Genomic DNA, 22,882 nt, shown 5'->3' on the forward strand with positions numbered 1-22,882 from the left:
AAGAGATTAAGTTTCTCTTCTTTCCTTCTCTGAGATGAGCTTAATGTAACTCTTCTTTGTGTCTCAAATGTCCACCCTGAGCTGTTTGGATAGATTACTGGATTGAGTAAGTGAATGGGTGGATGCATAATGGATGGATAGATGAGCGGAGACATGGATGAATGGGGAGATAGATAAGTGGATGGATGTATGAGTAGGTAAATGGAGGAACGCATGGATAATAGGATAGGGGGTGTGCAAGTGGAAGGATAAATAGTGAGTGGATGAGGTGACTAGTAGCTGAACTGATGAATGAGAAGATGAGTGAATGAATGCCACATAAGGGGACACCTAAGGAAGAGGAGCAGTAAACCTTATAACAACTCCTTGCAAAGTTTAATTTACCAAATTGCCCAGAAAAAAATTTTTCCCATGTTCCATAAAACATGTTATTTAGAAGAGATTTATTCATTCATTCATTATCCAGATATGAGTTTCTCAGAATTAGATGGTGATCACTGACACAGGAATACACTAAGCCCTCTGGAGGCTAAGTAGATAAAACTAAGTGATAGCTTCAAGACACGTGAAATAACACATTTTGACCCCCATTTTGACAGCTACAATTACAAGTCATGTAACCTCTCTAACTGTAAGGATAGACCAGTGACATATTAAGAAGGCCAACAGAAAATTTGAGGTTTTTTTATTGTGCTTAGAGAAGCTGTATAGCTAATGAATTGGGCTACAAAGCCCAATTTTGCTGAAACCAAAGTGACAGCTCTACAAGATAATTATTCCAAAGACCCCTCAAAAAAGTTGTGCATCAATATTTTGCATTCATTACCTCATGTAAACTTTAGAAGAACCCTTTGACATTGTTAAACATCTTAGTACTATTTTACTAGAAAGGAAATCCCACAGAGGGATTAAGTTAATTATCTTTGTCAGGTTCTTTGTAGCTCAAAATTTTTAAGACTATGCTATCCTTCACAAGAAAATTTGATTAATCAAGACATTGATTTGAAAGTTTCTTGTTTTCTTTCTGTGTTATATGTTGTGGATTCATGAAACATTTCTCACATGAAAAATCCAGTTTGTATTTCAGCATTTTTGTTCTTAGTCAAATAGAGGGAAGGAACAAGTTTAATGTCCCATTACAGTTTACTATCATTTGGGATACAATAAAGCCCAGAACAGCATAATTATTGGGGGAAAAGCTGTGCATTTTCTTCTTATATAACCTCAGATCAATAGTCTTAATTAGATGAAGGTTTTGGAATCAGGCATATGAGTACCTACTGCCAAATTCTAGTAAGGTAACTTTGGGCCATAAAGGTAAAGCCTTTTTAAGGTTTTCTTGCCTCCTTTGCTGAGTGGCTGTAACAATAATACTTAAAGAGCTTTGCAAAGTTTAACAAAATTACATGTGAGTATCAGCACAATTTTTAGCACATGGTAAATATTCCATAAATTTTCACTGTTACTATTATTCCCATTTTACAGATGAAAAAACTGAAGATTTGAGAAAATAAGGGTATTGGTGATAATCTTAGAGCTAGTAAATAGAAAAGGAAAAATGAAACACAAGTATTTTAAATTATATTTCAGAACGCTTATCAATACCCTTAATTATAAACATTTAATAGTAAGGATTGGATAAAGGAGTTTATGTGACTGTTCATGTAGATTTGTGCTTAGGAGCCAATTGTATTTTATCCTTGCTGGTGATGTTAGTCATTATCCTAATTAGCTCAGTAAAATATATTTAAACATTAGGAAAATAAAATTTGTGTTGTTAGATTACAGAAAATTTTCAGTCACCTTTTTTCACCCAGTAGTACAGTTTGGAAGCTAGTTTTTTTGTAGCATGGAAAGAAACTCTGCATCCTTCTTGCCATTCATAATAAAAGTAATTCAAAATTGAAAACCACCGCCAGAACCTTATACCATCCTCTATTGTAGCACATACCCTATTTCACATGGGAAGTAATTGCTAGTTTATGCATGATATCCCCCCTACAGTACCCATTCTTGGAGGGCATAGTCTGTATCTTATGTATCTTCATAATCCTCATAATTTGCATATTGACTGGTACAGGGTGAATGATAAATACTTGTGGAATCAAATTGAATTGATTTGAGTAAAAGTCATCATTTTGTTAACAATTTGGCATTTGTACTGGCAACTGAGACTGGGGAGAATTTTAGATCTGCTAATAAGAAAACTAAATATTAAATAATGTGGCAGTAGCTTGACTAAAAAATGATAATATCTCTCTTTAATCATAATATAAATTATTATTGTTATCATCATTATCTTCTCTTTTGTTGGACACCAACTATGTGCCTTGATCACATTTAAAAGTGTTTCTAATCCTTACAAAGACCTTCTGAGTCGTGTTGTAGTATAAAGATAATGCATTCGATTAACAAGTTTTTTTGAGAGGTTAATATTACCAGGCACTTTTCCAGGTGCTTATGAGATTCATCAGTGAACAAAAGTTTCCTACTTGGTTAGAGCTTCTATTCAAGTAGGTGTAACAGGCAATACTCAATAAATAGAAAAATAATTTATGTAGTATATTGGAAAGTTAAGTGCTAGAGGAAAAAGGAAAAGTAGAGAGAAATAGAGGATGGGGAATTTCAGGCGGGAAGGAAGGTAGTTTGCGATGCTAAAAGTCTAGAAAAACTCTTTAAGCAGGTGACACTTGAGCCAAGAATTAAAACAGGTGAAGAATTTGAGAGAGATAAGAGTGGGCTTTGGAATCATCAAAATCTTAGTTTGAATTTATTTCTTCTACATATTATCTATATAGTTTCCTGGACCTCCACAAACTTGTTTGCACATCTAGTAAAACCAGAAAAGAACACTTACTTTGTTTAGCTTTTTACCTATTAAATATAGGTGTAAATTGTTTAGAACTTGACCTGCTTGTATAAGCACTATTTAATGTATGTTTTAAAAACAGAAGGTGCTGAAAAATGTGGATCATATTATATATAGTTGCACACGGGCTGAGATGTTGCCATAGGTTGCGAAGCTCTTTGTTCCCTTTCTGGATGAATACCACATTTCTAGGACTTCGGGTATTCCCTAGAGTGCAGCTTACCCCGTAAATGCCAAGTCCTGTGTCTTTTGTTCCACTTTTAAATTCAAGTGAAAAGAACAAAATAGGTCTGTTGGGAAAGAGGCCTTGGAAATATATTAAAAATCCCTACTAAAATGCATTAAAATGAGTTTAAAGGGGAAAAAAAAGTACACATCCAAAATAGCAGGGAATTTGACAAGCTGGTATGTAGGCATTTCAATACCTGCTGCTTTCAACAGAATTCACTTAGTGGAATAAAAAGTTTGAAAGGATGTTTGGAACAAGTATCCAGAGCAGCTGCTGTACTTCGGCAGTGACAACATTAAACAACTGGCTTCATCCAGGCTTCAAATGGCAGGAAGATTTACACAAATAGAGGGGACTATGACATTCAGGCAGATTCACGTAGAAAAAAAAAATACCTATTCAAAATATTTACCACTCACTTAATCCTGACACCTACAAAATTTTGTGCTGGATTTAACCCACTGTCCCTTCAGCACTCCTGTCAGTAATGTTAATAAACCATCAATTCCTGTGCCTGTTAGAAGGAAGTGCAGCCATTGTCTGTCATGTCTATTAACGGCCAGAGAAAAGAGATTTACATGATGGCCTGAATGGGCTCCTGGAGGAGCACTCTTTGGGCGGTTAAAGTGAGGGCTAGAAATCCTCAAAATGTTCAACTCGATAGTGAGTTTTTGTAAACACTGAGGCTCTTCAGACACACATCAGGAAAAATAAATAATAAGTGCTTGGAGAAAGACAAGAAACCTGTTATTTTAGTACAGTATGTGGTGTTAGCATCAAATTTACTCATTTGCCCATTTGTCGATCCAATATTTATTACACATCCACCAGGTACCTAGCACAATTTTAACAATTATCTCTTCAGTGGTTAGCAAAATGGAAGCAGTCCCTATTGTGAACAAGACTATTGTCTAGTGAGGGTATGAGACATTAACAATCAGATAAATGGATGGGTGACAACTATAATAAGTAGGGATTAAATTTAACCGGTATACATTAATATAGGTGTGTAAATTGTTTAAATATTAAAGCACTTATGTACCAACTGGAAAATAACCTTTGTCTCCTTCATCCTGGTCCTTGTCCTGGAATCCTGTACCTCCCCCACACACACTAAGCTGTCATTCATCGATAAATGGCTAACACTTATTGTAGCAAAATGGCTCTGCCATGACCACCTGATAGCCTTGCATATCTCCACATAAGTCACAAAAGCAAGGCTAATCTGAAGTGTAACCCAAGTCTTGGTGGAATGCCCTGTGATCCTCCATGGAACACAGAAGTATAGGCAGTCTTGTTAGAAGCTGTTGAAAGACTGCTTCTCATTTCCCTCTGTACCTTGCAGGAGGCTGCGATGGAGTAACTTCCTGTCTTCCTAATGCCAGTGAGGCATGGGACTTTCCATATCACACCACTCCCCCTTCTTTGGGTAAAACTGTAAGCTATAACACTGCTTTCCTGTAGTTTAGAGTTGAATCACAGTGGCAGAGAGAACCACCACCTGTGTTGTCTGTCACGTGGCACCCCATGTTTGATGTCATCCACTGATACTAGAGATGTGGATTGCCAATGCCATGCTGATCTTCCTTATGCTTTAAGTATGCGTAATAAACTGTCCAAATTGATTTTGGCTCATGTCTCTTTCCTGGCTGAATCTATGAGAGCGTGGCAAGTCTCTTAGGAGCTGTCACAGTGCTGCTGCTTAGAGACTACGTGACTGCTTGACACCTGTCAAGCAGAAAATTCCCAGGACTCTGCTCCAGCATTGAGAGTAGAGTCACATTTATTGGTTCATATCCATACCATATCAATCATTTTATATTTTGAATATCACAACTGGTGAAAGTACTAGAAAGGAAAATATAGCATCTCACAAGACAATATAAAAAAGGTGCTAAAATTATGTTTGCAAGTCAGAACTGGATCTTGGTGAGAATTAGCATTTCAACTGTAATCTAAGGGGTGAGTAATAACTGACCAGGGGAAACAAAGTAGTGGGAAATTTTCCATGATTCCAGGCAAAAAGAACAGGTACACGTGATGACCCTGAGGTGTATAAGAATATGCTGCATTCAGTGAACTATAAAGAAGGCCAGTGAGACATTATATAGTCCATTAGGTCAAGGTATCTCTTCTCTTCTGACAGCCTAGGAAAATACATGCAATTCTACTAGTAAAGTTGGAGTTCCTGAGACACTGCATAGAATGCCAATATGATTCTGTTGTCTCACTATGTGGAAGACACGTTGGTAGCTTTAGTGGTGAATACAGAAGTGTTTAGGAAGCCCTTTATACTGTGAGCCTCATCAAGTTAGAGATGTTGCCTTGTGTTGTGTTTGTAACTGATCTCATGTCAGAGCACAGAAAATAATATCTGGTAAATGAAAATGTGAGAAAGGGAAGGAAGGAAGGAATGAAGGTGGGGAGGAAAGGAGGAAGGGTGAGAGGTCCTCTACTTAGAGAGGTATAAAGATTACAAAATGTCTGGGATTGAGGCCTACAGTAAATATCTATTGAAAGATTGACTGGGAGAGGAGAAAGATATGATGAAGAAATTACATGTACTGAAACATAATAAAAAATGATTTCCCTTTAAAATGGCTATGATGGTATGCTAAGTTTCTTCATAATATGCCATTATTAAAAGGGAATACAAATTTTAAAAAATAAAATGAATTAATTATAATCTGAAGTAATTAACCTGACAATAATATAAATTCCAAATTAATAGCATACATTTGTGATGTACTTCACACCAGCCTCCCTGAAGAATTCCTATTTGTTGGCCTGTTCAGGGCAATTTTAATAAAGAAGATGGACACATTCTAGACTAGTCCAGGGGTATAGGGCAGTAGTATTACTGGCCTAGCTTGGGTGGGGTGAATTGTCTAGTCAAACAAAAATAATAACCTCTAAAGATAGTATAGGCACAAACCACAAAGCCTCAAACTGAGTAAGAAGGAGTTTGAATTTTATTGTAAAGGCAATAAAGACAAACTAAAGTTGTTGTTGTTGTTGTTTTGATCAAGGAAAGCAGGCTAAATGAAAGTTTCAAAAAAAACAAATATGGTGGAGTATGCTGGATGACTTTTTGTAGGAAAGACCAGAGAAAAGTAGAGTCTAAAGGCAGAGAACATGATGAGACAATTGCAGCAATCTAGTAAAGAATGGAAATGAGGACATATATTCAGTATCATAATAAAAACAGTAGAGAGGGAACAAATAGAATTTATGACTCACTGGACATAGGCAGAAAACTAGTTTTGAGATTGAGGCAGAGATAAAATGTGTGAGACTCACAATAATGATCCCCTAAAGGTATCTACATCCTAATCCCCAGAACCTGTGAATATGTTCTCTTATATAGCAAATGAGAATTAGTAGAGGTGTATAAATTAAGGATCTTGACATGAAACGATTATCCTGGATTATCTGAGTGGTTTCAGTGTAATTACAGAAGTCTTTATAAAAAGCAGGCAGGAGAGTCAGAGTCAGAGAAAGTGATTGTCATTGAAAGTAGGAGTTGATGTGTCTGCAAGCCAAGGAATACAGGAAGCCTCTAGAAGCTGGGAAGACAAGGAATAGATTTTCCCCTAGGGTTTCCACAAGAAATCAGGCTTGTCAACAACTTGACTTTGGCCTAGTGAGATTTAGTTTAGATTTCTGACCTCCAGAACTGTAAATTTGTGCTAAGCTACAAAGCTTGTGCTGATTAGTTACAGCGGCAATAGGAAACCAGTGCAACTTGCCATAGACAATAACATAAAGAAAGAGAAGGTTGTGACTTTCCTTTTATACAGGCTGATTTTGAGGAATCAGAAGCACATGATGATTTGACACATATTTCAAGGAACTTAAAAAATGGTATGGAAAGACATGGGCATAGGACTGTTTGATGAGTCATAGGTGTAATAGGATCTAGGCTTTTCATAAACTCTCAACTTTAGGTAGAGACAAGAGGAAGAAGAACCAGAATATAAAGCAGAGAAGTATCAAGCAAAAGATGAACAGAGTTGGAATAAGTGGAAGATGATGGAAGTTTTACAAGAGGTCAAAGTGGGCAATTTTCTAGAAGAGGAGATAGTCAACTCTTACAGATAATACAGAAAAGTCTGGGACAGTGAGGACTGTGGTGAGCCAGAGGTGTCTCAGTCCTTGAAGAACCTTTGGTTTAATGTGCTTGCCCATTTGTGGAATAAAAAAATATGTTTTAGAATATAAATACAAAACATTTTACTGAGAGTAATAGTAATATTCTACAGGATTAAAAATAAAAAAGTTGTTTCTTGGGAGCAAAGTGGCATTACAAGGACAGAGCAAGGTAAAGAGGAAGTTAAAACTGTGCCATGGACTAAAATTGTCTATTTTGCAGGTGTACCATAGGGCCTGTGTTGTTAAATTAGGTTTAAAATCATTAGAGCAAAAGTATCCCAGTCCAGGATGTTTGGAGTCAGACAGTTTGGTGCTAAAACTTCATTTTAGTTCTTTGTTTATTCTATTTCCTCTTTTGTGAAATGTGGGTAATACTATTTACGTCTTATGGTTAATGATAAAATTTGGGAGGTAATTTGTGGGAATGGACATGCATCTGCGATGATGTAGTAATTATAAAAATATATTTTTACTAGGTGATAACAAAGAAAGAGAGAATAAGAAGAAAACATAGACTAATACTAGATAAGAGAATATATATGAATACAAAAAATACCCATAAATACAGTAAAAAAACCCAAATATTTTCTACTTATTCTCATTTCACAATTATTTGAGGTGTCTATTAATTTCTGTGATTAATCAGCAAGCTATCTGTGTAGTTTCAAGGGCTATCTCTCATCCAGGATTTCAACTGATACAAGTATACATTGAGTTGATGATATCTGCCTAACAAAGGCACAGTTCAGATAACCTTCATTTCTTCTCAGTCTCTTTCAAATTGATAATTACATAGTATAATATCATCTGGGTCCATCACTCCTAGCAGTTATCATCTCCTAAAAAAATTAGTATATACAAAGACAAAATAGATTCACAGTAACATAGGAAAGATTTTTACCTTTATGAAATCAGTAAATTCCACAGTAAAGACAAATGAGATCCTTCTAGATCATATCTCAAAGCAGTGTATTCAATCCAGGTTTATATAGATCACAGAAACTCCTCAATGAACATTATGAAAGGAAGCATCTGACATCCTTCTTTCATGAAGGCAAATGTTTTTATTTTTAATGACAGCCATGGTGAATAAAACTTCCAGATATGTTTCACCATGTTTTAGAACTTCTAGATATGTAGTTTAGAGTTTAGGACCTGTTAGTTAAGATCTAAAAAGCTAAATGGAGTATCAAGAAAGTAGCTAGAAAGTCTTATCATGCTTCCCAAGACTAATATAAGAAACAAGAATCTATAAGAAGATATTTGGGCATTAAAGATGATTTGTCTATGGCAAATGTCTAATCAGTGATAGAAAATAGTGAATGGGTGGAAAATCACTCCTCTCTGCCTCCATCTTTTCCTCTATCTTTCTTTGATACCAATTCTATATGCATAATACTAGTTCCATTGTATATTTAAGAAGTTATTTTTTAGTAATATGAATGGCATAGTGAGTTATCTGTGAAATCCATCTGGCATAAAAGTAAATTTTAAAGGACTCGTTTTCTGCTGAACGCTTCATTTCTTCAGCGTTATCCTCAGACCTGCATTCAAATTTCTGAGGAGGCAACCTGTCAACTTTGTTGATTCACATCAGTTTCTTTGGAATATCTCTGCCCACAAATAAAGGATACTGATAAAATTTGCTAACTATTGAAAACAACATGTTCATTGTTCAATAACCCACATAAAGGCTGAATGAATTCCAAAAGGTTTTTGAAATAATAATTTCTGAGTGAAAGATAAAACATGAGATTATAAAATTTAAAAGCAATTTGAGAAAAAACATAGATTACTAATATTTAGCAGGTGTCTTTACACTTACTGAAATCTTTAATGTAATAGTACCATAATTTTACATATGTTGAATTACACCTACCAATTTGAAAAGATATTTAGGAATCAAATTTAAGAAAGGAGCAACACAAAATGTATGTAGAATATTGAAAATGGCTCATTTTGTAAAAGTTAGGAAATATAATCAGATGTTATTTTGTCTACTGTAGTACATTAACTGGAAAGCACCCAAGGAATCAAATTCCATCATCTTGAAAAGACATTAAAAGTAGTCTACTCCAAAATTCTTATTTTATACAGGGAGTCTGAGATCAAACAGTTAGTGGCAAAGGTCATGCCACAACTCTGACTCAGAGATCATTAATCTCTTATGGAATAATTTTTTAGAGAGTTTTAGTGATTAGCCAAAATATTATGCTTAAGTTTTCTAGTGAAGGAAATGGCATTTTATTGTGGTTTTAATTGCTTTGCTTGATAATTAATGATGTTGAACATGTTCTCATAAGCTTATTTGTCATTTGTATATCAACTTATTCAATTCTTTGATGCTTTGTAAAAAATTGGCTGTTCATACTCTTATAATTTAGTTTGTTTCATTTATATACCTTGGGTTCAGTTTCTCTGTCTGATATATATTTTGCAAATACTTTCTCTCAGTTATGACCTGAGTTTTTATTCTCTTAACAGTCTGTACTGAAGAGCAAAATGTTTAAATTGATAAAGTCTAATTCATCAATTTTTTCTTTTATGTTTGGATTTTTTTAGTCTTATCTAAGAAAATTTTGCCTATCTCAAGGTCATAAAAATTATCTTCCAGAAGTTCTATACTTTTATCTTTTACATTTAGGTCTATGATTCATTTTAAATTAGCACTTGTGAATGGTGTAAAGAAAAGGTCAAGTTTGGGACTTCCCTAGAGGTCCAGTGGTTAAGACTACACCCTTCCAATGCAGGGAGCACAGGTTCCATACCTGGTCGGGGAACTAGGATTTGGCATGCTGTGTGGTGCTGCCAAAAAGAAAAAAAAAAAAGAAATTAACACAACATTGTAAATCAACTATACTCGAGTAAAATAAATTTTTAAAAAAAGGTCAAGTTTGATTTTACACACACATATACATAATCTTCAATTCCTTTATCACCATTTATTGAAGTTATTATTTTTTACACATTGAGTTATTTACATTTTTATCTTTTTCAAAAGTCAAATGGCTATGTATGTTTTCAATTGACTATATTTGTCTGAGTAGATTTCTGGATTCTCTTATAATTTATTTCAGTATATGTCTATTCTTATGCTACTACTACACTGTCCTTATTAATGTAGCTTCAGAGTTAGTCTTGAAATCAGCGTTAAGTCCTACACTCCAGTGTTTTTTAAAATATTATTTTAGATACAAGTTTTAGGGACAGTTTAGTAAATTTACAGAAAAAAAAAGAAATCCTACGGGAATGCTAACCTGGTTTGCATTTTATCTATAGATTAATATGGGGAGAACAGGTATCACAAGAATATTGACTATTTCAGTTCAACAGGATTTAATGTTTCAATTCATAGACATGGTATATCTTTCCACTAATTTAGAATTTCTACCATTTCTGCCAGTAATGTTGCATAATTTACAACATACAGGTTTTTCACATCTTTCATTAAATTTTTCTAATAATTTTAAATGTTTTTTTCCATTTTTTTCACACTCTTCTTCCATTATTCCAATACACATGTTAGTGTTTTTAATATTGTTCTAAAGATCTCTGAGACCCCCACCATTCATGTTTTTTCAAGCTTTTTTTTCCTTACAGCTTTTCAGAATGAATAATTTCTGTTGCTATCATTTCATATTTAGTAGCTCTTTCTTCTCGCATCTGCATTTTTTTGATAAGTCTATCCAGTGAAATTTTTCTTTCTAGAATTTCCATTTGGTTCTTTTTTTTTTTTTAATTTATTTATTTTATTTATTTTTGGCTGCATTGGGTCTTCATTGCTGCACGTGGGCTTTCTCTAGTTGCGGCGAGCGGGGCTACTCTTCGTTGTGGTGCGCGGGCTTCCCATTGCGGTGGCTTCTCTTGTTGTGGAGCACGGGCTCTAGGTGCTCAGGCTTCAGTAGTTGTGGCTCATGGGCTCTAGAGTGGAGGCTCAGTAGTTGTGACGCATGGGCTTAGTTGCTTCGCGGCATGTGGGATCTTCCCGGACCAGGACTTGAACCCATGTTCCCTGTATTGGCAGGCGTATTCTTAACCACTGCACCACCAGGGAAGCCCTGGTGCTTTTTTATAATACAGTTTTTCTGCTAAAATTACCTATCTCGTCACTAATTAAGAACATGTTACCTTTATTTTTTGATAGTATTTTTAATAGCTGCCTTACAGTATTATATCCAACATATGAGCCATCTAGATATTGGCTACCATTGTCTACTCTTTTACCTTCGGGTCATACATTTCATTTCTTTGCATACCAGTAAGATTTTGTTTTGCGCTAGACACTGTCACTTATATATTACAGAAATTCTGGATTTTATCTTCAGAAGAATATAATTAATTTTTGTCCAATAATACAGTTAAACACTGATATTTACCTTGATGTAGAGTTGACTTTATATTTTTTCAGTGCAGATATGTGAAAAGTCCATGATAAAGCTTAAGCTTCTCTCACCTGACTGAGCTAAATCTCCAAAAATCTTCCCCCAGCCTCACCTCCCAGAATCGTATCTAGATTTTGATTTAGACTTTCTTAAGGCAAGCCTAAAAGTGGACTTTATACTAGGGCAAGACTCAGCAAACTTTTTCTGTAAATTATCACACAGTAAATATTTTAGTCTTTGCAAACTTATATGGTTTCTATCGCAACTACTCAATTCCACCATGGTAGCACAAAAACTAGACAATACATAAATAAATAAAGGTGGCTGTGTTCCAATAAAATTCTATTTACGAAAACAGGCAGGGACTTCCCTGGTGGCTTAGTGGTTAAGACTCTGCCTGCCAATGCACGGGACACAGCTTCAAGTTCTGGTCCGGGAAGACCCCACATGCTGCAGAGCAACTAAGCCCGTGCACCACAACTACTGAGCCTGTGCTCTAGAGCCTGCAAGCCACAACTACCGAGCCTGTGTGCCACAAGTACTGAAGCCTGTGTGCCTAGAGCCCGTGCTCCACAACAAGAGAAGCCACCGCAATGAGAAGCCCATGCACCACAACAAAGAGTAGCCCCCACTTGACGCAACTAGAGAAAGCCCGTGCGCAACAACAAAGACCCAACCCAGCCAAAAAAAATAATTAATTAAAAAAAAAAAAAAAAAAACATGCACATGTTAAAAAAAAAAAAAAAGGGCAGTAGGCCAGATTTGGAATTTGGGCTGTAGTTTGCCAACCACTGCTCTTGTGCAAGGCTGTTAACCTAAAGGCTGTTGCTTTGATGCCTGTGGGGTTGATAACGTTTATGAATGTCTGTAGAATGCTAGCATCCTTTTGCAGTGCTCAACCTCTAGGGTTTCTGTTCTGCTGTGAGTCATATAACAGTTTCTTTGTGATTAGCCTTGTGTAATGTATTGCTTTGTGTATGTGCAGTCCAACTCTCAGTCAAGGACTTGCAGGAACATCCCCCAACAACCTGACGTTTGGAGGCCCTGCCCTGCTCACCTCACTTTTCTCTGCTGCTCTGCCCCATATACCCCAGCCATTTAATCTGCCCCAAACTCTGATCTCTGTCTCCACAGTTCAGTACAACTACAGTCATCTGCTTGGACCACAGCCCTTTGCACTTAGGTCAGGAAATTGTCCTCAGGTAGAAAGCTGGAGTAGTCATGAGTCTTACCTAGTGAGGTTCCAGTATTTCAAGGTTCACAGCTGGGCATGATTAGCTCATAATTGTTTACGAGAGGAGGACTAGTCCAAAACCAGTTACTGTGTCATGTCAAGAATCTTGAATCTTTTTATTCTTAAATAACAAAAATATAAATATCTAACAATAATTTAATCAATAAAAACAAATTTTATTTACTCACAGTAACCAAAAATACAAATAACCAAAAATACAAAAATACAAATTCATTTGACTTCAGGTGTGGTTTGACTGTGAAGTTTTCTAAGTCACCAGATCCTATCCTATCTATTTTATATGCTTTGCTTTCATCTATAGGACAAGTTTAACCTCACGTTGTCCTCTTTTATTTTATAAATAATGCCGATTCGAGCTTAGACTTAAACATCCTCATACTATACTACCAAGAAAAAGAGAATATACTTTTTATTCACTCGGATGAGGAGAGGCAGCTTTCATTGCAGAAGCCACCAGTAAATATCTTCTTGTCTCTGACCTGACATTAATTAGATGTCCAAACCCAATACAATCGTTTGGCTAGGGAGTTGATATAGAGTAATTGCTTTAAGAAATTGCATCCTCATCTCTGGAACTGAGTGTTGAGATAATGTCTCCTAAAATAATATGGCTTAGAAAGAGTGTGAAGCAGTCACCTCCAAAGTCTAGGCATTTTTGAGGGGAGAAAGGGAATCGATATCGAGAACATAATAAAAAATTATTCACGATAAGTTTTCTTTAGTGACCATAATCACTACAATGCATGTACACATACACATAATGGCAATAAGATACTTATAAGAATTTAACTTTGAGAAAAAATATGTATATCTGCTCTTATTTCCCAATGAAAAGCCTTGCTGAACTTTATAATTTTTACATATTAACATTGACTTTTAATAGCACTTATAACCAGACGTTATGTAAGCTATTCCTGTGCAGTTTGAGATCTTTATTCCTTTTACATATATTAGTCATTCAATTCCAAGTCTCTCAGAATTATAACCAAGTTATTAATGTTGAAATGAACAGGTGCTGCATCAAACAATCCGATGGCCAAATATAATCTTGGTGCTACAACTTTATACTTTTATGGGAGTGAGTAGAAGCAGGCAGGAGTTTTTGACTTTCTGCCTCCTTTACTCAGTGGTAAAGTGGAACGTAGAGATGACGGTGGTGGTGTTTTGTTCTGTGTTATATCTCTTGAGTATTATCCACAGCTTCTAGGTTAGTGCTGCCGATCGGGGAGCACGTGCTTCATAAATACTAACAGATGCATTGAATCATGCATTTAAAAAAAGCAATCCTATTATTATCCTTTTACCAAATACCTAGTACACCCTACTGAGTATTTGAAAACATCTCTGTTATGAATTTGTTATCCTCATTGGATGAATAATCTTAAACACACAAAATTCCATCAATCTTCTAAGTGTTCTCCAAACATTTCTAACCATAAAGCATATTAATAAATTTTAAGCACATATCATTCGATATATGTGTATGTACTGGTTATAAATTATATACACTCACATCTTTAGTGGTTAGGAGGACCAGCTTTGGATCCAAACTGCCTAGGGTTGAGTTCCAGATCTGTCATTCCCCAGCTGTGTGACCTTGAGCAAGATATTTAATAAATCTGTGTCTCAGCTTCCTCATTTAAAAAGGATGAAAGACATACTATGTACCAAATAGAGTTGTTATGAGGAATATATATATATCTCACAAGTTCAGGCTGTTGTTGTTATCTTTTATTATCATCTTATTATTTTACTTCTATATTATGTACATTATAAACATAAAATGAAAGGAAAGCAGTGGTGAAACTTAGAAAATACGTAAAAATAAGTTCTAATATTTTTATATTAGAACAACCACGGAATATTTTAGAATAAAAATGTAGACTATAGAGTGTTTTATAATGCCACCTATTTTACATTTTTAAAATCTAAATTAAAATTTAGAATTTCTAATGTTTTCTTTCCACACTCCAGTGGAACTTCTCTTGTACTCACTATCCCTATTTCTGCAAAATTTGCTGCAACAAGCTTGATTGAGGGTTCTTATTGGTACCAAAATGTACAGCAAGTATCATCTTATTAATAACAAAGTAGCAAACATATTGTTAGAAAACTTGTAAAGATTTCTGACCTTGTTTTGCTGATGCCACCTAAAAGCTTATTGTAATGTTGGCTGTTACTTCCAGGCCCCTCAATGACCCCCCTCCCAATCTAGTTCTCTACTGAGTTATATCCTCAACAAATGAGTCACAGTAGTCTTGTAAGATTGCTTATTATAACTCCATAGTGGCTAAAACACTAGGAGATGGCTCTGTTCTGAATTCCGTATTCAGAGTCTGTATAAACACCCTGATCTGGCCCTAGCTGGGACCATGTCCAGGTTAGTCTTTCCAAGCAAGAAGCCCATGCCAGAGAAGAGTGTGGCTGGACATCATTATGCTGATACCCCTATGGTGCTTCTTCTCCCTATGTTTTATCAGAAGATTAAAGAGCTGAGACCTTAATTAGCATTCAAAAGTCTGTACTGTCCCTCATCTCTTCTCAATTTAACACAATATAGTCAGGGATTTAATTCTTTAAATGTTGTTGACTCATTATGTCTAAGGCATTGCTAATTGGTAGGACTCAATGGTGACAAAAAAGAAGGTTTAATTTCTTTATCTTGGCATCTAAGCTATTTATCAGCCAATTGTATTTCAATCAATCTTATAAAGTGTGTGAGAAAGAGAAGAATTATTGTGCATATCCTAAGAGGAAAGTCAATATTTTTCTTTTTTTCTTTTTTTAAAATTTATTTTATTCAAGTATAGTTCATTTACAATGTTGTGTTAATTTCTGCTGTACAGCAAAGTGATTCAGGTATACATATTATATATATATTATTTTTCATATTCTTTTCCATTATGGTTTATCACAGGATATTGATGATAGTTCCCTGTGCTATACAGTAGGACCTTGTTGTTTATCTATTCTCTATGTAATAATTTGCATCTGCTAACTCTAAACTCCCAATCCATCCCTCCCCCCATCCATCTTCCCCCTTGGCAACCACGAATCTGTTTTCTATGTCATAGTCTGTTTCTGTTTCGTAGATAAGTTCATCTGTGTCATGTTTTAGTCTCCACATATAAGTGATATCATATGGCATTTGTCTTTCTCTTTCTGGGAAAACCAATATTTTGACTTGCTCCTACTGCTTTCTGTGTCTCGGTGGAAAAAACACACACACACACACACACACACACATCAATGTAGCCTAGGTGTTATAATTAGTTTAAAATGAACTGTGATTTTGTGCCACATTTTCTTGGCTCCTTAAAAACAAATTGATTCTCCAAGTTGAATTATAAAATCCGTTTGTTATAATTTTATATTAGAACCTGTTGCTTGGAAAAACCCTGCCCCATGTGTGTCTCTGGTGTGTTTACTCTCTTTGGTGATGACAGTTTTGGAGCCAACAATTTTTTTTTTTTTTTAATACCTGGCTGCCAGAAGTCTTGGAGCAAATTTGCAGCACAGTCAAGACAAATGGATAGAACTTCATGGCCCCATCATCAGTGCCTTCTTCTTCTGTCGCTACCCATAATCTACCTTCACATCCCATTCACAAGACATATATGCTTTCCGTAGATCTCATGTGTTTAATTTATGTTTAATATTCTAATACATTTAGTGTTAAACTCGTTTCAGGTCCTTTTTAGGTATAAATATTTTCATATTCTACGAATCTCGGGGAAATTCACCAGAAAATTAGAAAGAAGATACCTGGATATTCTCACCTAGAGGGAAGGAAGTAGAAAAGAATTAAGATAATCCTTGTCCCAGTGAGTTTTCAGAAATATTGAATTACACACCTAATGTATAAATAATGAATTAGAACCTTGCAGATGTATGCATTTGCCAAAATTTTGTAAAATGGTTCATTAAAATTTCAGATAAAATTTATAACTGTCTACATTATGTCCTTTCTGTTTGCTTCATGCTACGACTATACATTTAGGTTTCTTAGGAAAAAAAGACAGTTTTTGCATTAAATACAGCATTGATCTCATCCTTTATAATCTAGCCCAATTTAAGGTGGATCCTTGAGAAAAAGAGCAAGGAACAGCTCCAGAATTGATAGACCGGACGGCAAAGCCAAGCCAGGCTCCAGTGTTTTGTGGTCTATAAAAACTTGGAGCTGTGGAGCTTCACAATTTTTTGAGTAAATTAAAAATTATTATATGGACTCTAGCCTCTCATGTTATAAATCTCAAATGAGAAAATATACTTACATAAAGATTAAATGTTAGGTTTTTTTGGTGTTATTCTTATTAGGAAGAATACTCTGACTTCTCAGGCCTCCTCTGTTCTCCATTGCAGCTTACACACACTCTCAGCTTAGCAGTTAGAGTCTCATATGGTGATTTTCACTTTACATGCTTGCTGCCTCATGTGTATTTTCAACCTATGTACACAGATGATGTTTCCTTCTTAGTCTGAACAAAACTAATCACTTTATAGATACTTATTCAAAGACTGGATGTGAGTGAAAGCTACTCTAGATTCACGACTACCTCCCCTGAAATAACCCTACCCTTTTTTTCATGGGAATTAAATTGACAAAGCACATAAATGACTTAAAACAGACAAAATTCACAATCCGGTAAACTCTCCTGTCTTTCATAGGTTTTCCGATGCTTTAAAACCCACAGACCTGTTTTTATTTTCTATAATTTTATAAATATGATATATGATTTAATCCAGTAGCTGATCCTTTCAAAACTAAGACCAAAGTATAATAATATGAGTCCAAATCTGCAATTCCTGTGATTATTTTTCTTACTGTTTTTGTAACCTTTTGTATCCCAAGATCTCTTGGCTAGATTTTACCAAGTTCAATGAGTTCTTAGAAGAGGTAAATACTTGAAATCCTGGGAACTAATGGCAACGAGCTTTCAAAGGCATATTTGCTATTTCTGTTGGAATTCGTTCAACCTGTCCTGATACAGGCTTCCTGGATGGCTGCACACCCTGAAGTCATCGTTTAGTGGGAGTCCCTTGGTGTGGATGACAGGATTTAGGCTGAAACCCACACAAGGAGGGAGAGGGATGGAGGCAGGAGGACTTGTAACTATGCAGACCCCGCCCTCTGGACTGCAGATAATGAATGACAGCATCTTGAAGAGAGAGGCTGCCCACCTAAAGGACCCTGAGGATGAAGATATCGTGAGATGCTTTGTGGGGTAGAAAGGTGTTCAAGACATAGGCGATTTCGGGGCAGCACTAACTCCCTTCCAGCTGGTGACCGAGAATGTTGATTGGCACTGAGGCTGGTGCTGGCACTCTTGCCCTCTTCCCACACGAGTTCCCAGGAGCTTGCCTACAGCCACCAGGGGTGTGGGGACGGCCACTATCCCACTAAGGCCCACGCGCTGCCCCTCCCTGTCTTCCCTAACTCCTGTCCTCGGCCTAGAAGCTGGGGACAGACAGAAGGACCACTCTTCTTCCTTCTTTTGGGCCTCAGTCCTGTGGACAGAAGCTGGCTCTGGCAGGGCCTGCAGTAGCAGGGATTGTCACAGGGGAAGTCTTGAGTGCTCTGTGGTTGAGGAATGCAGCTGGACCCAGGGCAGCCGCAATGCAGGGCCAGCAGAGTGGCCCAAGCCCGGGCCAGGAATGTGAGACTGAGGCCTGTGGTCCTGAAGCCCTCCTGATGTGCGGGCAGGTGGCCAGAAAGACAGAGACAGACAGGCCAAGGGGGGCCCACGGTTTAGAGCTTATGAGTGTCCACTCACTTGGAAGTGCCCTCAAATTGGAAACAACCCTCTTCATCAGTCCTCTCTCTCTCTCCCTCATTCACAATGATTTTATTTTTAAACATTATTGTATATTTAGAAGTGCACATATATATTTCATGTACATGATTAGGTTACTGTTTAAGGGCAACAATTGCCTACTGGAAAATTATTGTCCACAAGAGTCAAGTGTGGAAAGTAGCACAGATCGATTTATGGGATGAAAACTATGCATGGACACAAAGAATGGATATAGGTTTTCATAATCAAGAAAAATATCCTCACCTTCTCCTCCTGCCTAGGTGCTTACCATAAGGCAAAAAAAAAAAAAAAAAAAAAAAAGGTTATTCAAGGACAGTGGTGCAAGGTGCTATTTTCTAGACCGTGAGGGAGAGAAGGGAAGAGCAAAAGACAAGTAGGCACTTTGGTGGTTGGCTACAGCCTTGCTACAAGCCCACAGCATTGTAACACCCAGGATGGAGATCCAGAGTGGGAACATCCTGGTCACTGCAGAAGTGATGGGCCCCCTCTGCTGACTCCTCCCAGGCGAACTCAATCCCCTTGCCTCACAAGACCATCAGAACGAGCCTCTGTTCCTTCCAGATTGAAATTCTTTTCATTGGCTAAATGTAGGAGACTGGCAAAAGCCAGAGGTGTAGAGAGGCTCTGAGGCATGAGGGGAGGCCGGCCCTTCTGCAGATCCTGTGTGAGCCTGCAGAGCATCTCTGTCAGTATATAACTATAGTATATACAGTAGCTAGGCATTGCTGGAGGCAGGACTTTAAAACACATCTTCCATATCTGAGGCTCTTTTCTTTTAGCAGTACAGTTGTGACATTTGCAAAGATACAGAGATACGGTGGGATAGAGTTATACTGGTTTAAAAATAAAAATAGAAAAAGAGTGAATACTATTGTATTAGGCTTCTCAGGGTGCCTTAACAAAATACAACAGAATGGGTGGCTTAAATAACAGAATCTATTTTCTCATGGTTCTGGGATCAAGGTGCTGGCAGATTCAGTTTCTAGTGAGAGCTCTTTCTGGCTTGCAGATGGTGACTTCTCACTGTATCTTCCCTCTGTGTGAGGGTGGAGAGAGGTCTCTGGTGTCTCTTCCTCTTCTTATAAGGACACCAATTCTGTGGGATCAGGGCCTCACCTTTATGACCTCATTTAACCTTAATTACCTCCCTGAAGGCCTTATCCCCAAATACAGTTACATGGTGTGTGGGAGGGGTGTAGAGCTTCAACATATGAGTTTTACGGGGGGAGGACAAAATTTAGTCCATAGCAACTAGAAACATGACTGATGGATTTATACCACAAATATTTTCTGGGACATGAGATGGAACTTTGCAACTAGACATTTTGACCCAGTGAAACATTTAGTGTATATTCATCCAGAACAACATTTTCTGCAGCTTAACCAAATGAGCGTGTAATAGAGTATTTTAAACCTGTATTCTAAATGAATTTCACAAGGTTTTTGTTTTTGTTTTTCTAATTCTTTGGCAATGAATGACAGATACTTAAAGTGGAGGGGAAAAGTTATAGAATTTACTAAAAAGATTTACCTCTCTTTCATTTTACAGGCCCAACAGCTTACTGATCTGGAACGAAAATTAGCTGTGGCGAAAAATGAACTGGAGAAAGCAGCTCTTGACCGGGTAAGTTGACATCCATGAGCCATCAGACTTTGGTTGCAGCAGATGAAGCTAGGTGTACTCATTGCTGCTCTTGATTTATCAGTGCAGTTCCAGATGCTGTGCATGTAATATGGTCATAGAATTCATGAGTGTTTGATACTTTCTTTGGAACCCAATTCTTGTCTTGTTTTTGCTGCTATTGTAAATCTACTCAAGGTTGAGGCTCTGTGATTGCATGGCTTTATTTTTCACCTTACTGGTCCACTTGCTCTATAATACAGTGAATAAACATACTTTAAAGCATCAACAAAGATGTCATGTATTAACTTTGTATGAATGAGTTGTAAAGCAAATGAAAGTAGTCATTGACACTTTTTATTCTGGAAATCTTAAAGTTCTGGAGGAAAAGGCATAAACAGAAGAAAGTAGCTCTCTTAAGCAACTCTGTTTATACAAAGATAATGCAAGAGTGGCTGACATTCCATCTTTATAACAGCTTTATTGAAATAAAGTTCACATGCCATAAAAGTCACACTTTTAAAGTTCACAAAGTTGTACTTTCATCAACATTAATTTCAAAAGGTTTTCTTTGCCTCTTTTTACCTCATTTCATCTACTTCATTTTATTTTTGTTAATGCCTCATTGTGTTACAATTGTACATGCTCAGAATAAACCACAACTCCCATCTGATGCCTACCTTTGCCTATCAATGCTCTTCATATGAGACATGCATGGAGAATAAGGAGTTGGTATATGGAAAGGGAAATATAATGTGGAGGAAGGAATTAGTCATAAAATTTAGAATTATGGTTCTGCTGCTTTATAGTTACAGTATTTGGCAAAATTTCTTAATGCCTCCTTTCATTTTTAAATCAACTATATAAAACTGTGGGAAGTAAATATTCCTTTTGTCTTTAGTTCACTCAGAACAAAAGGGTAAAATGATTTTAAAATTATTTTTTTGTTCACTCAGCAACCATTTATTGAATCCCATGTAGTTTTCTCTAATTCCTAGAACATATATCTAGAAAATATTAATACAGAAAACTCTAAATCTGAAAATGGAATCATATAGTATTTCAGACTTGAAAAGACGAAAAACACCCACATTGCTCTCAGTCAGACACATGAAAAGTCTATGATGTAGCAACAGGGCCAATCCAAGAGTAATCTGCATTTTAACAAACATTCAATCCATCCCCCGCCTGAGATTAATTCTTGATTAGATTGGAGTTAGCCATCATTCTGTCTAACAATGGAAAATAAACCTTCTCTATATATCATCTGGAGAACTTTTGGTTCATTTATACACAATATTTGGCGTGTAATAAAAATATTTCTAGACATGTAAAGAGAGAATGCAATCTGACCAATATAAATAAAGAAAACAAGACATGTACACCTGGAGCTGATTCAGATATTGGAATAAGAAAATAAGTACTCAAAAATGTAACAACTATTATATACATATATACATATATATGCATAATATTTCTATGGGCATGTATATAGCATTACATATATTACAATAGAAGAAATATAAAACAGGTAAAAAGACAAAAATTTTCACTAGACTTGGAATCTATAAAAAAATCAACTAGCTATTCTAGAATTAGAACAATATAATTCATGTAATTAAGAATTTAACTCATGTGTTTAATAGCAGAATGGATGATTGGACATAGTAGAACTGAAAACTAGTGAAATGAAAGGAAAATTAATATCAAATACCTATATTAATGTATAGAAAGTACAAATAAATGGAAAGTAAGCAGAAAAAGGATAAGAAATGCATAAGACAATTTCAAAATTTCTAAATTATATAATTGTTGTGCCAGAAGAAGTGACAAACAGAGCAATATTCGTAGACATAATGGCTAAGTATTTTCAATAACTTTGAAAGATATCAACCACAGATTCAAAAATATAAATAATGCACAATCAGATTAAACACAAAGATAACCCACTTCATAGTCAAATTGTTGGATATAAAAAGATGAGCTAAAATAGAAAGTGAATAGTAAAATGGTAGATATCAACTTAAGTGTGTTAGTAATTAAATTTTTAAATGGTTAACATATTCCAAGTACAAGGCTAAAATTATAAGACTACATTAAACAAAAACTTTATGATTCATACAAAAGACACCTTTAAATATAAAGAAACAAAAGATCTACAAGTAGGAGAATAGGGAAAAAAAGATGAACTCTGTATACAGTAATACAAAGAAAGCTTGTGTATCAACGTGAACATCATTAAAAGTAGACTTGAAGTAAAGACTTTTTAGTGAAAAGAAGAGAGTATCATATGGATCAGTCCAGGAGAAGAATACTGCAATCCTAAATCAGTATGCATACAGCAATATTTCTTTAAAATGTATATAAATTTTTAAAAGTACACTTAAGACCCATATATTTTTTCATTATCTGCTATCTTTCAATAGTTTATTTAAAAAGAAATACTTAACCTCACCAGAAAAGTGGAAATGTGAATAAAAACAATGAGATAGCATCTCAACACTATCAAATTGATAAAAATTTAAAAGTCTGGTGATACCAAATTCTGATACATTAGT

The 22,882-nt window shown here is 35.9% G+C and overlaps 1 protein-coding gene and 1 non-coding gene across 3 annotated transcripts in view; both read left to right on the forward strand.

Annotated features, from left to right (window-relative positions):
- The window catches only part of LUZP2 (leucine zipper protein 2), a 425,211-nt gene that overhangs the window by 343,453 nt on the left and 58,876 nt on the right, over positions 1 to 22,882 (forward strand). For both annotated transcript variants that reach the window (XM_059929605.1, XM_059929606.1), the window contains exon 8: positions 20,253 to 20,327. In XM_059929605.1, coding sequence (XP_059785588.1) covers positions 20,253 to 20,327 — 75 coding nt within the window. The remainder of the gene's footprint in view (positions 1 to 20,252; positions 20,328 to 22,882) is intronic.
- On the forward strand, positions 5,658 to 5,756 carry LOC132371150 (small nucleolar RNA SNORA15). The gene has a single exon (XR_009504775.1). It is a non-coding gene; the product is annotated as a small nucleolar RNA SNORA15 (small nucleolar RNA).

Source organism: Balaenoptera ricei, chromosome 8 (genome assembly GCF_028023285.1).
Source record: "Balaenoptera ricei isolate mBalRic1 chromosome 8, mBalRic1.hap2, whole genome shotgun sequence".
Lineage (NCBI taxonomy): Eukaryota > Metazoa > Chordata > Mammalia > Artiodactyla > Balaenopteridae > Balaenoptera > Balaenoptera ricei.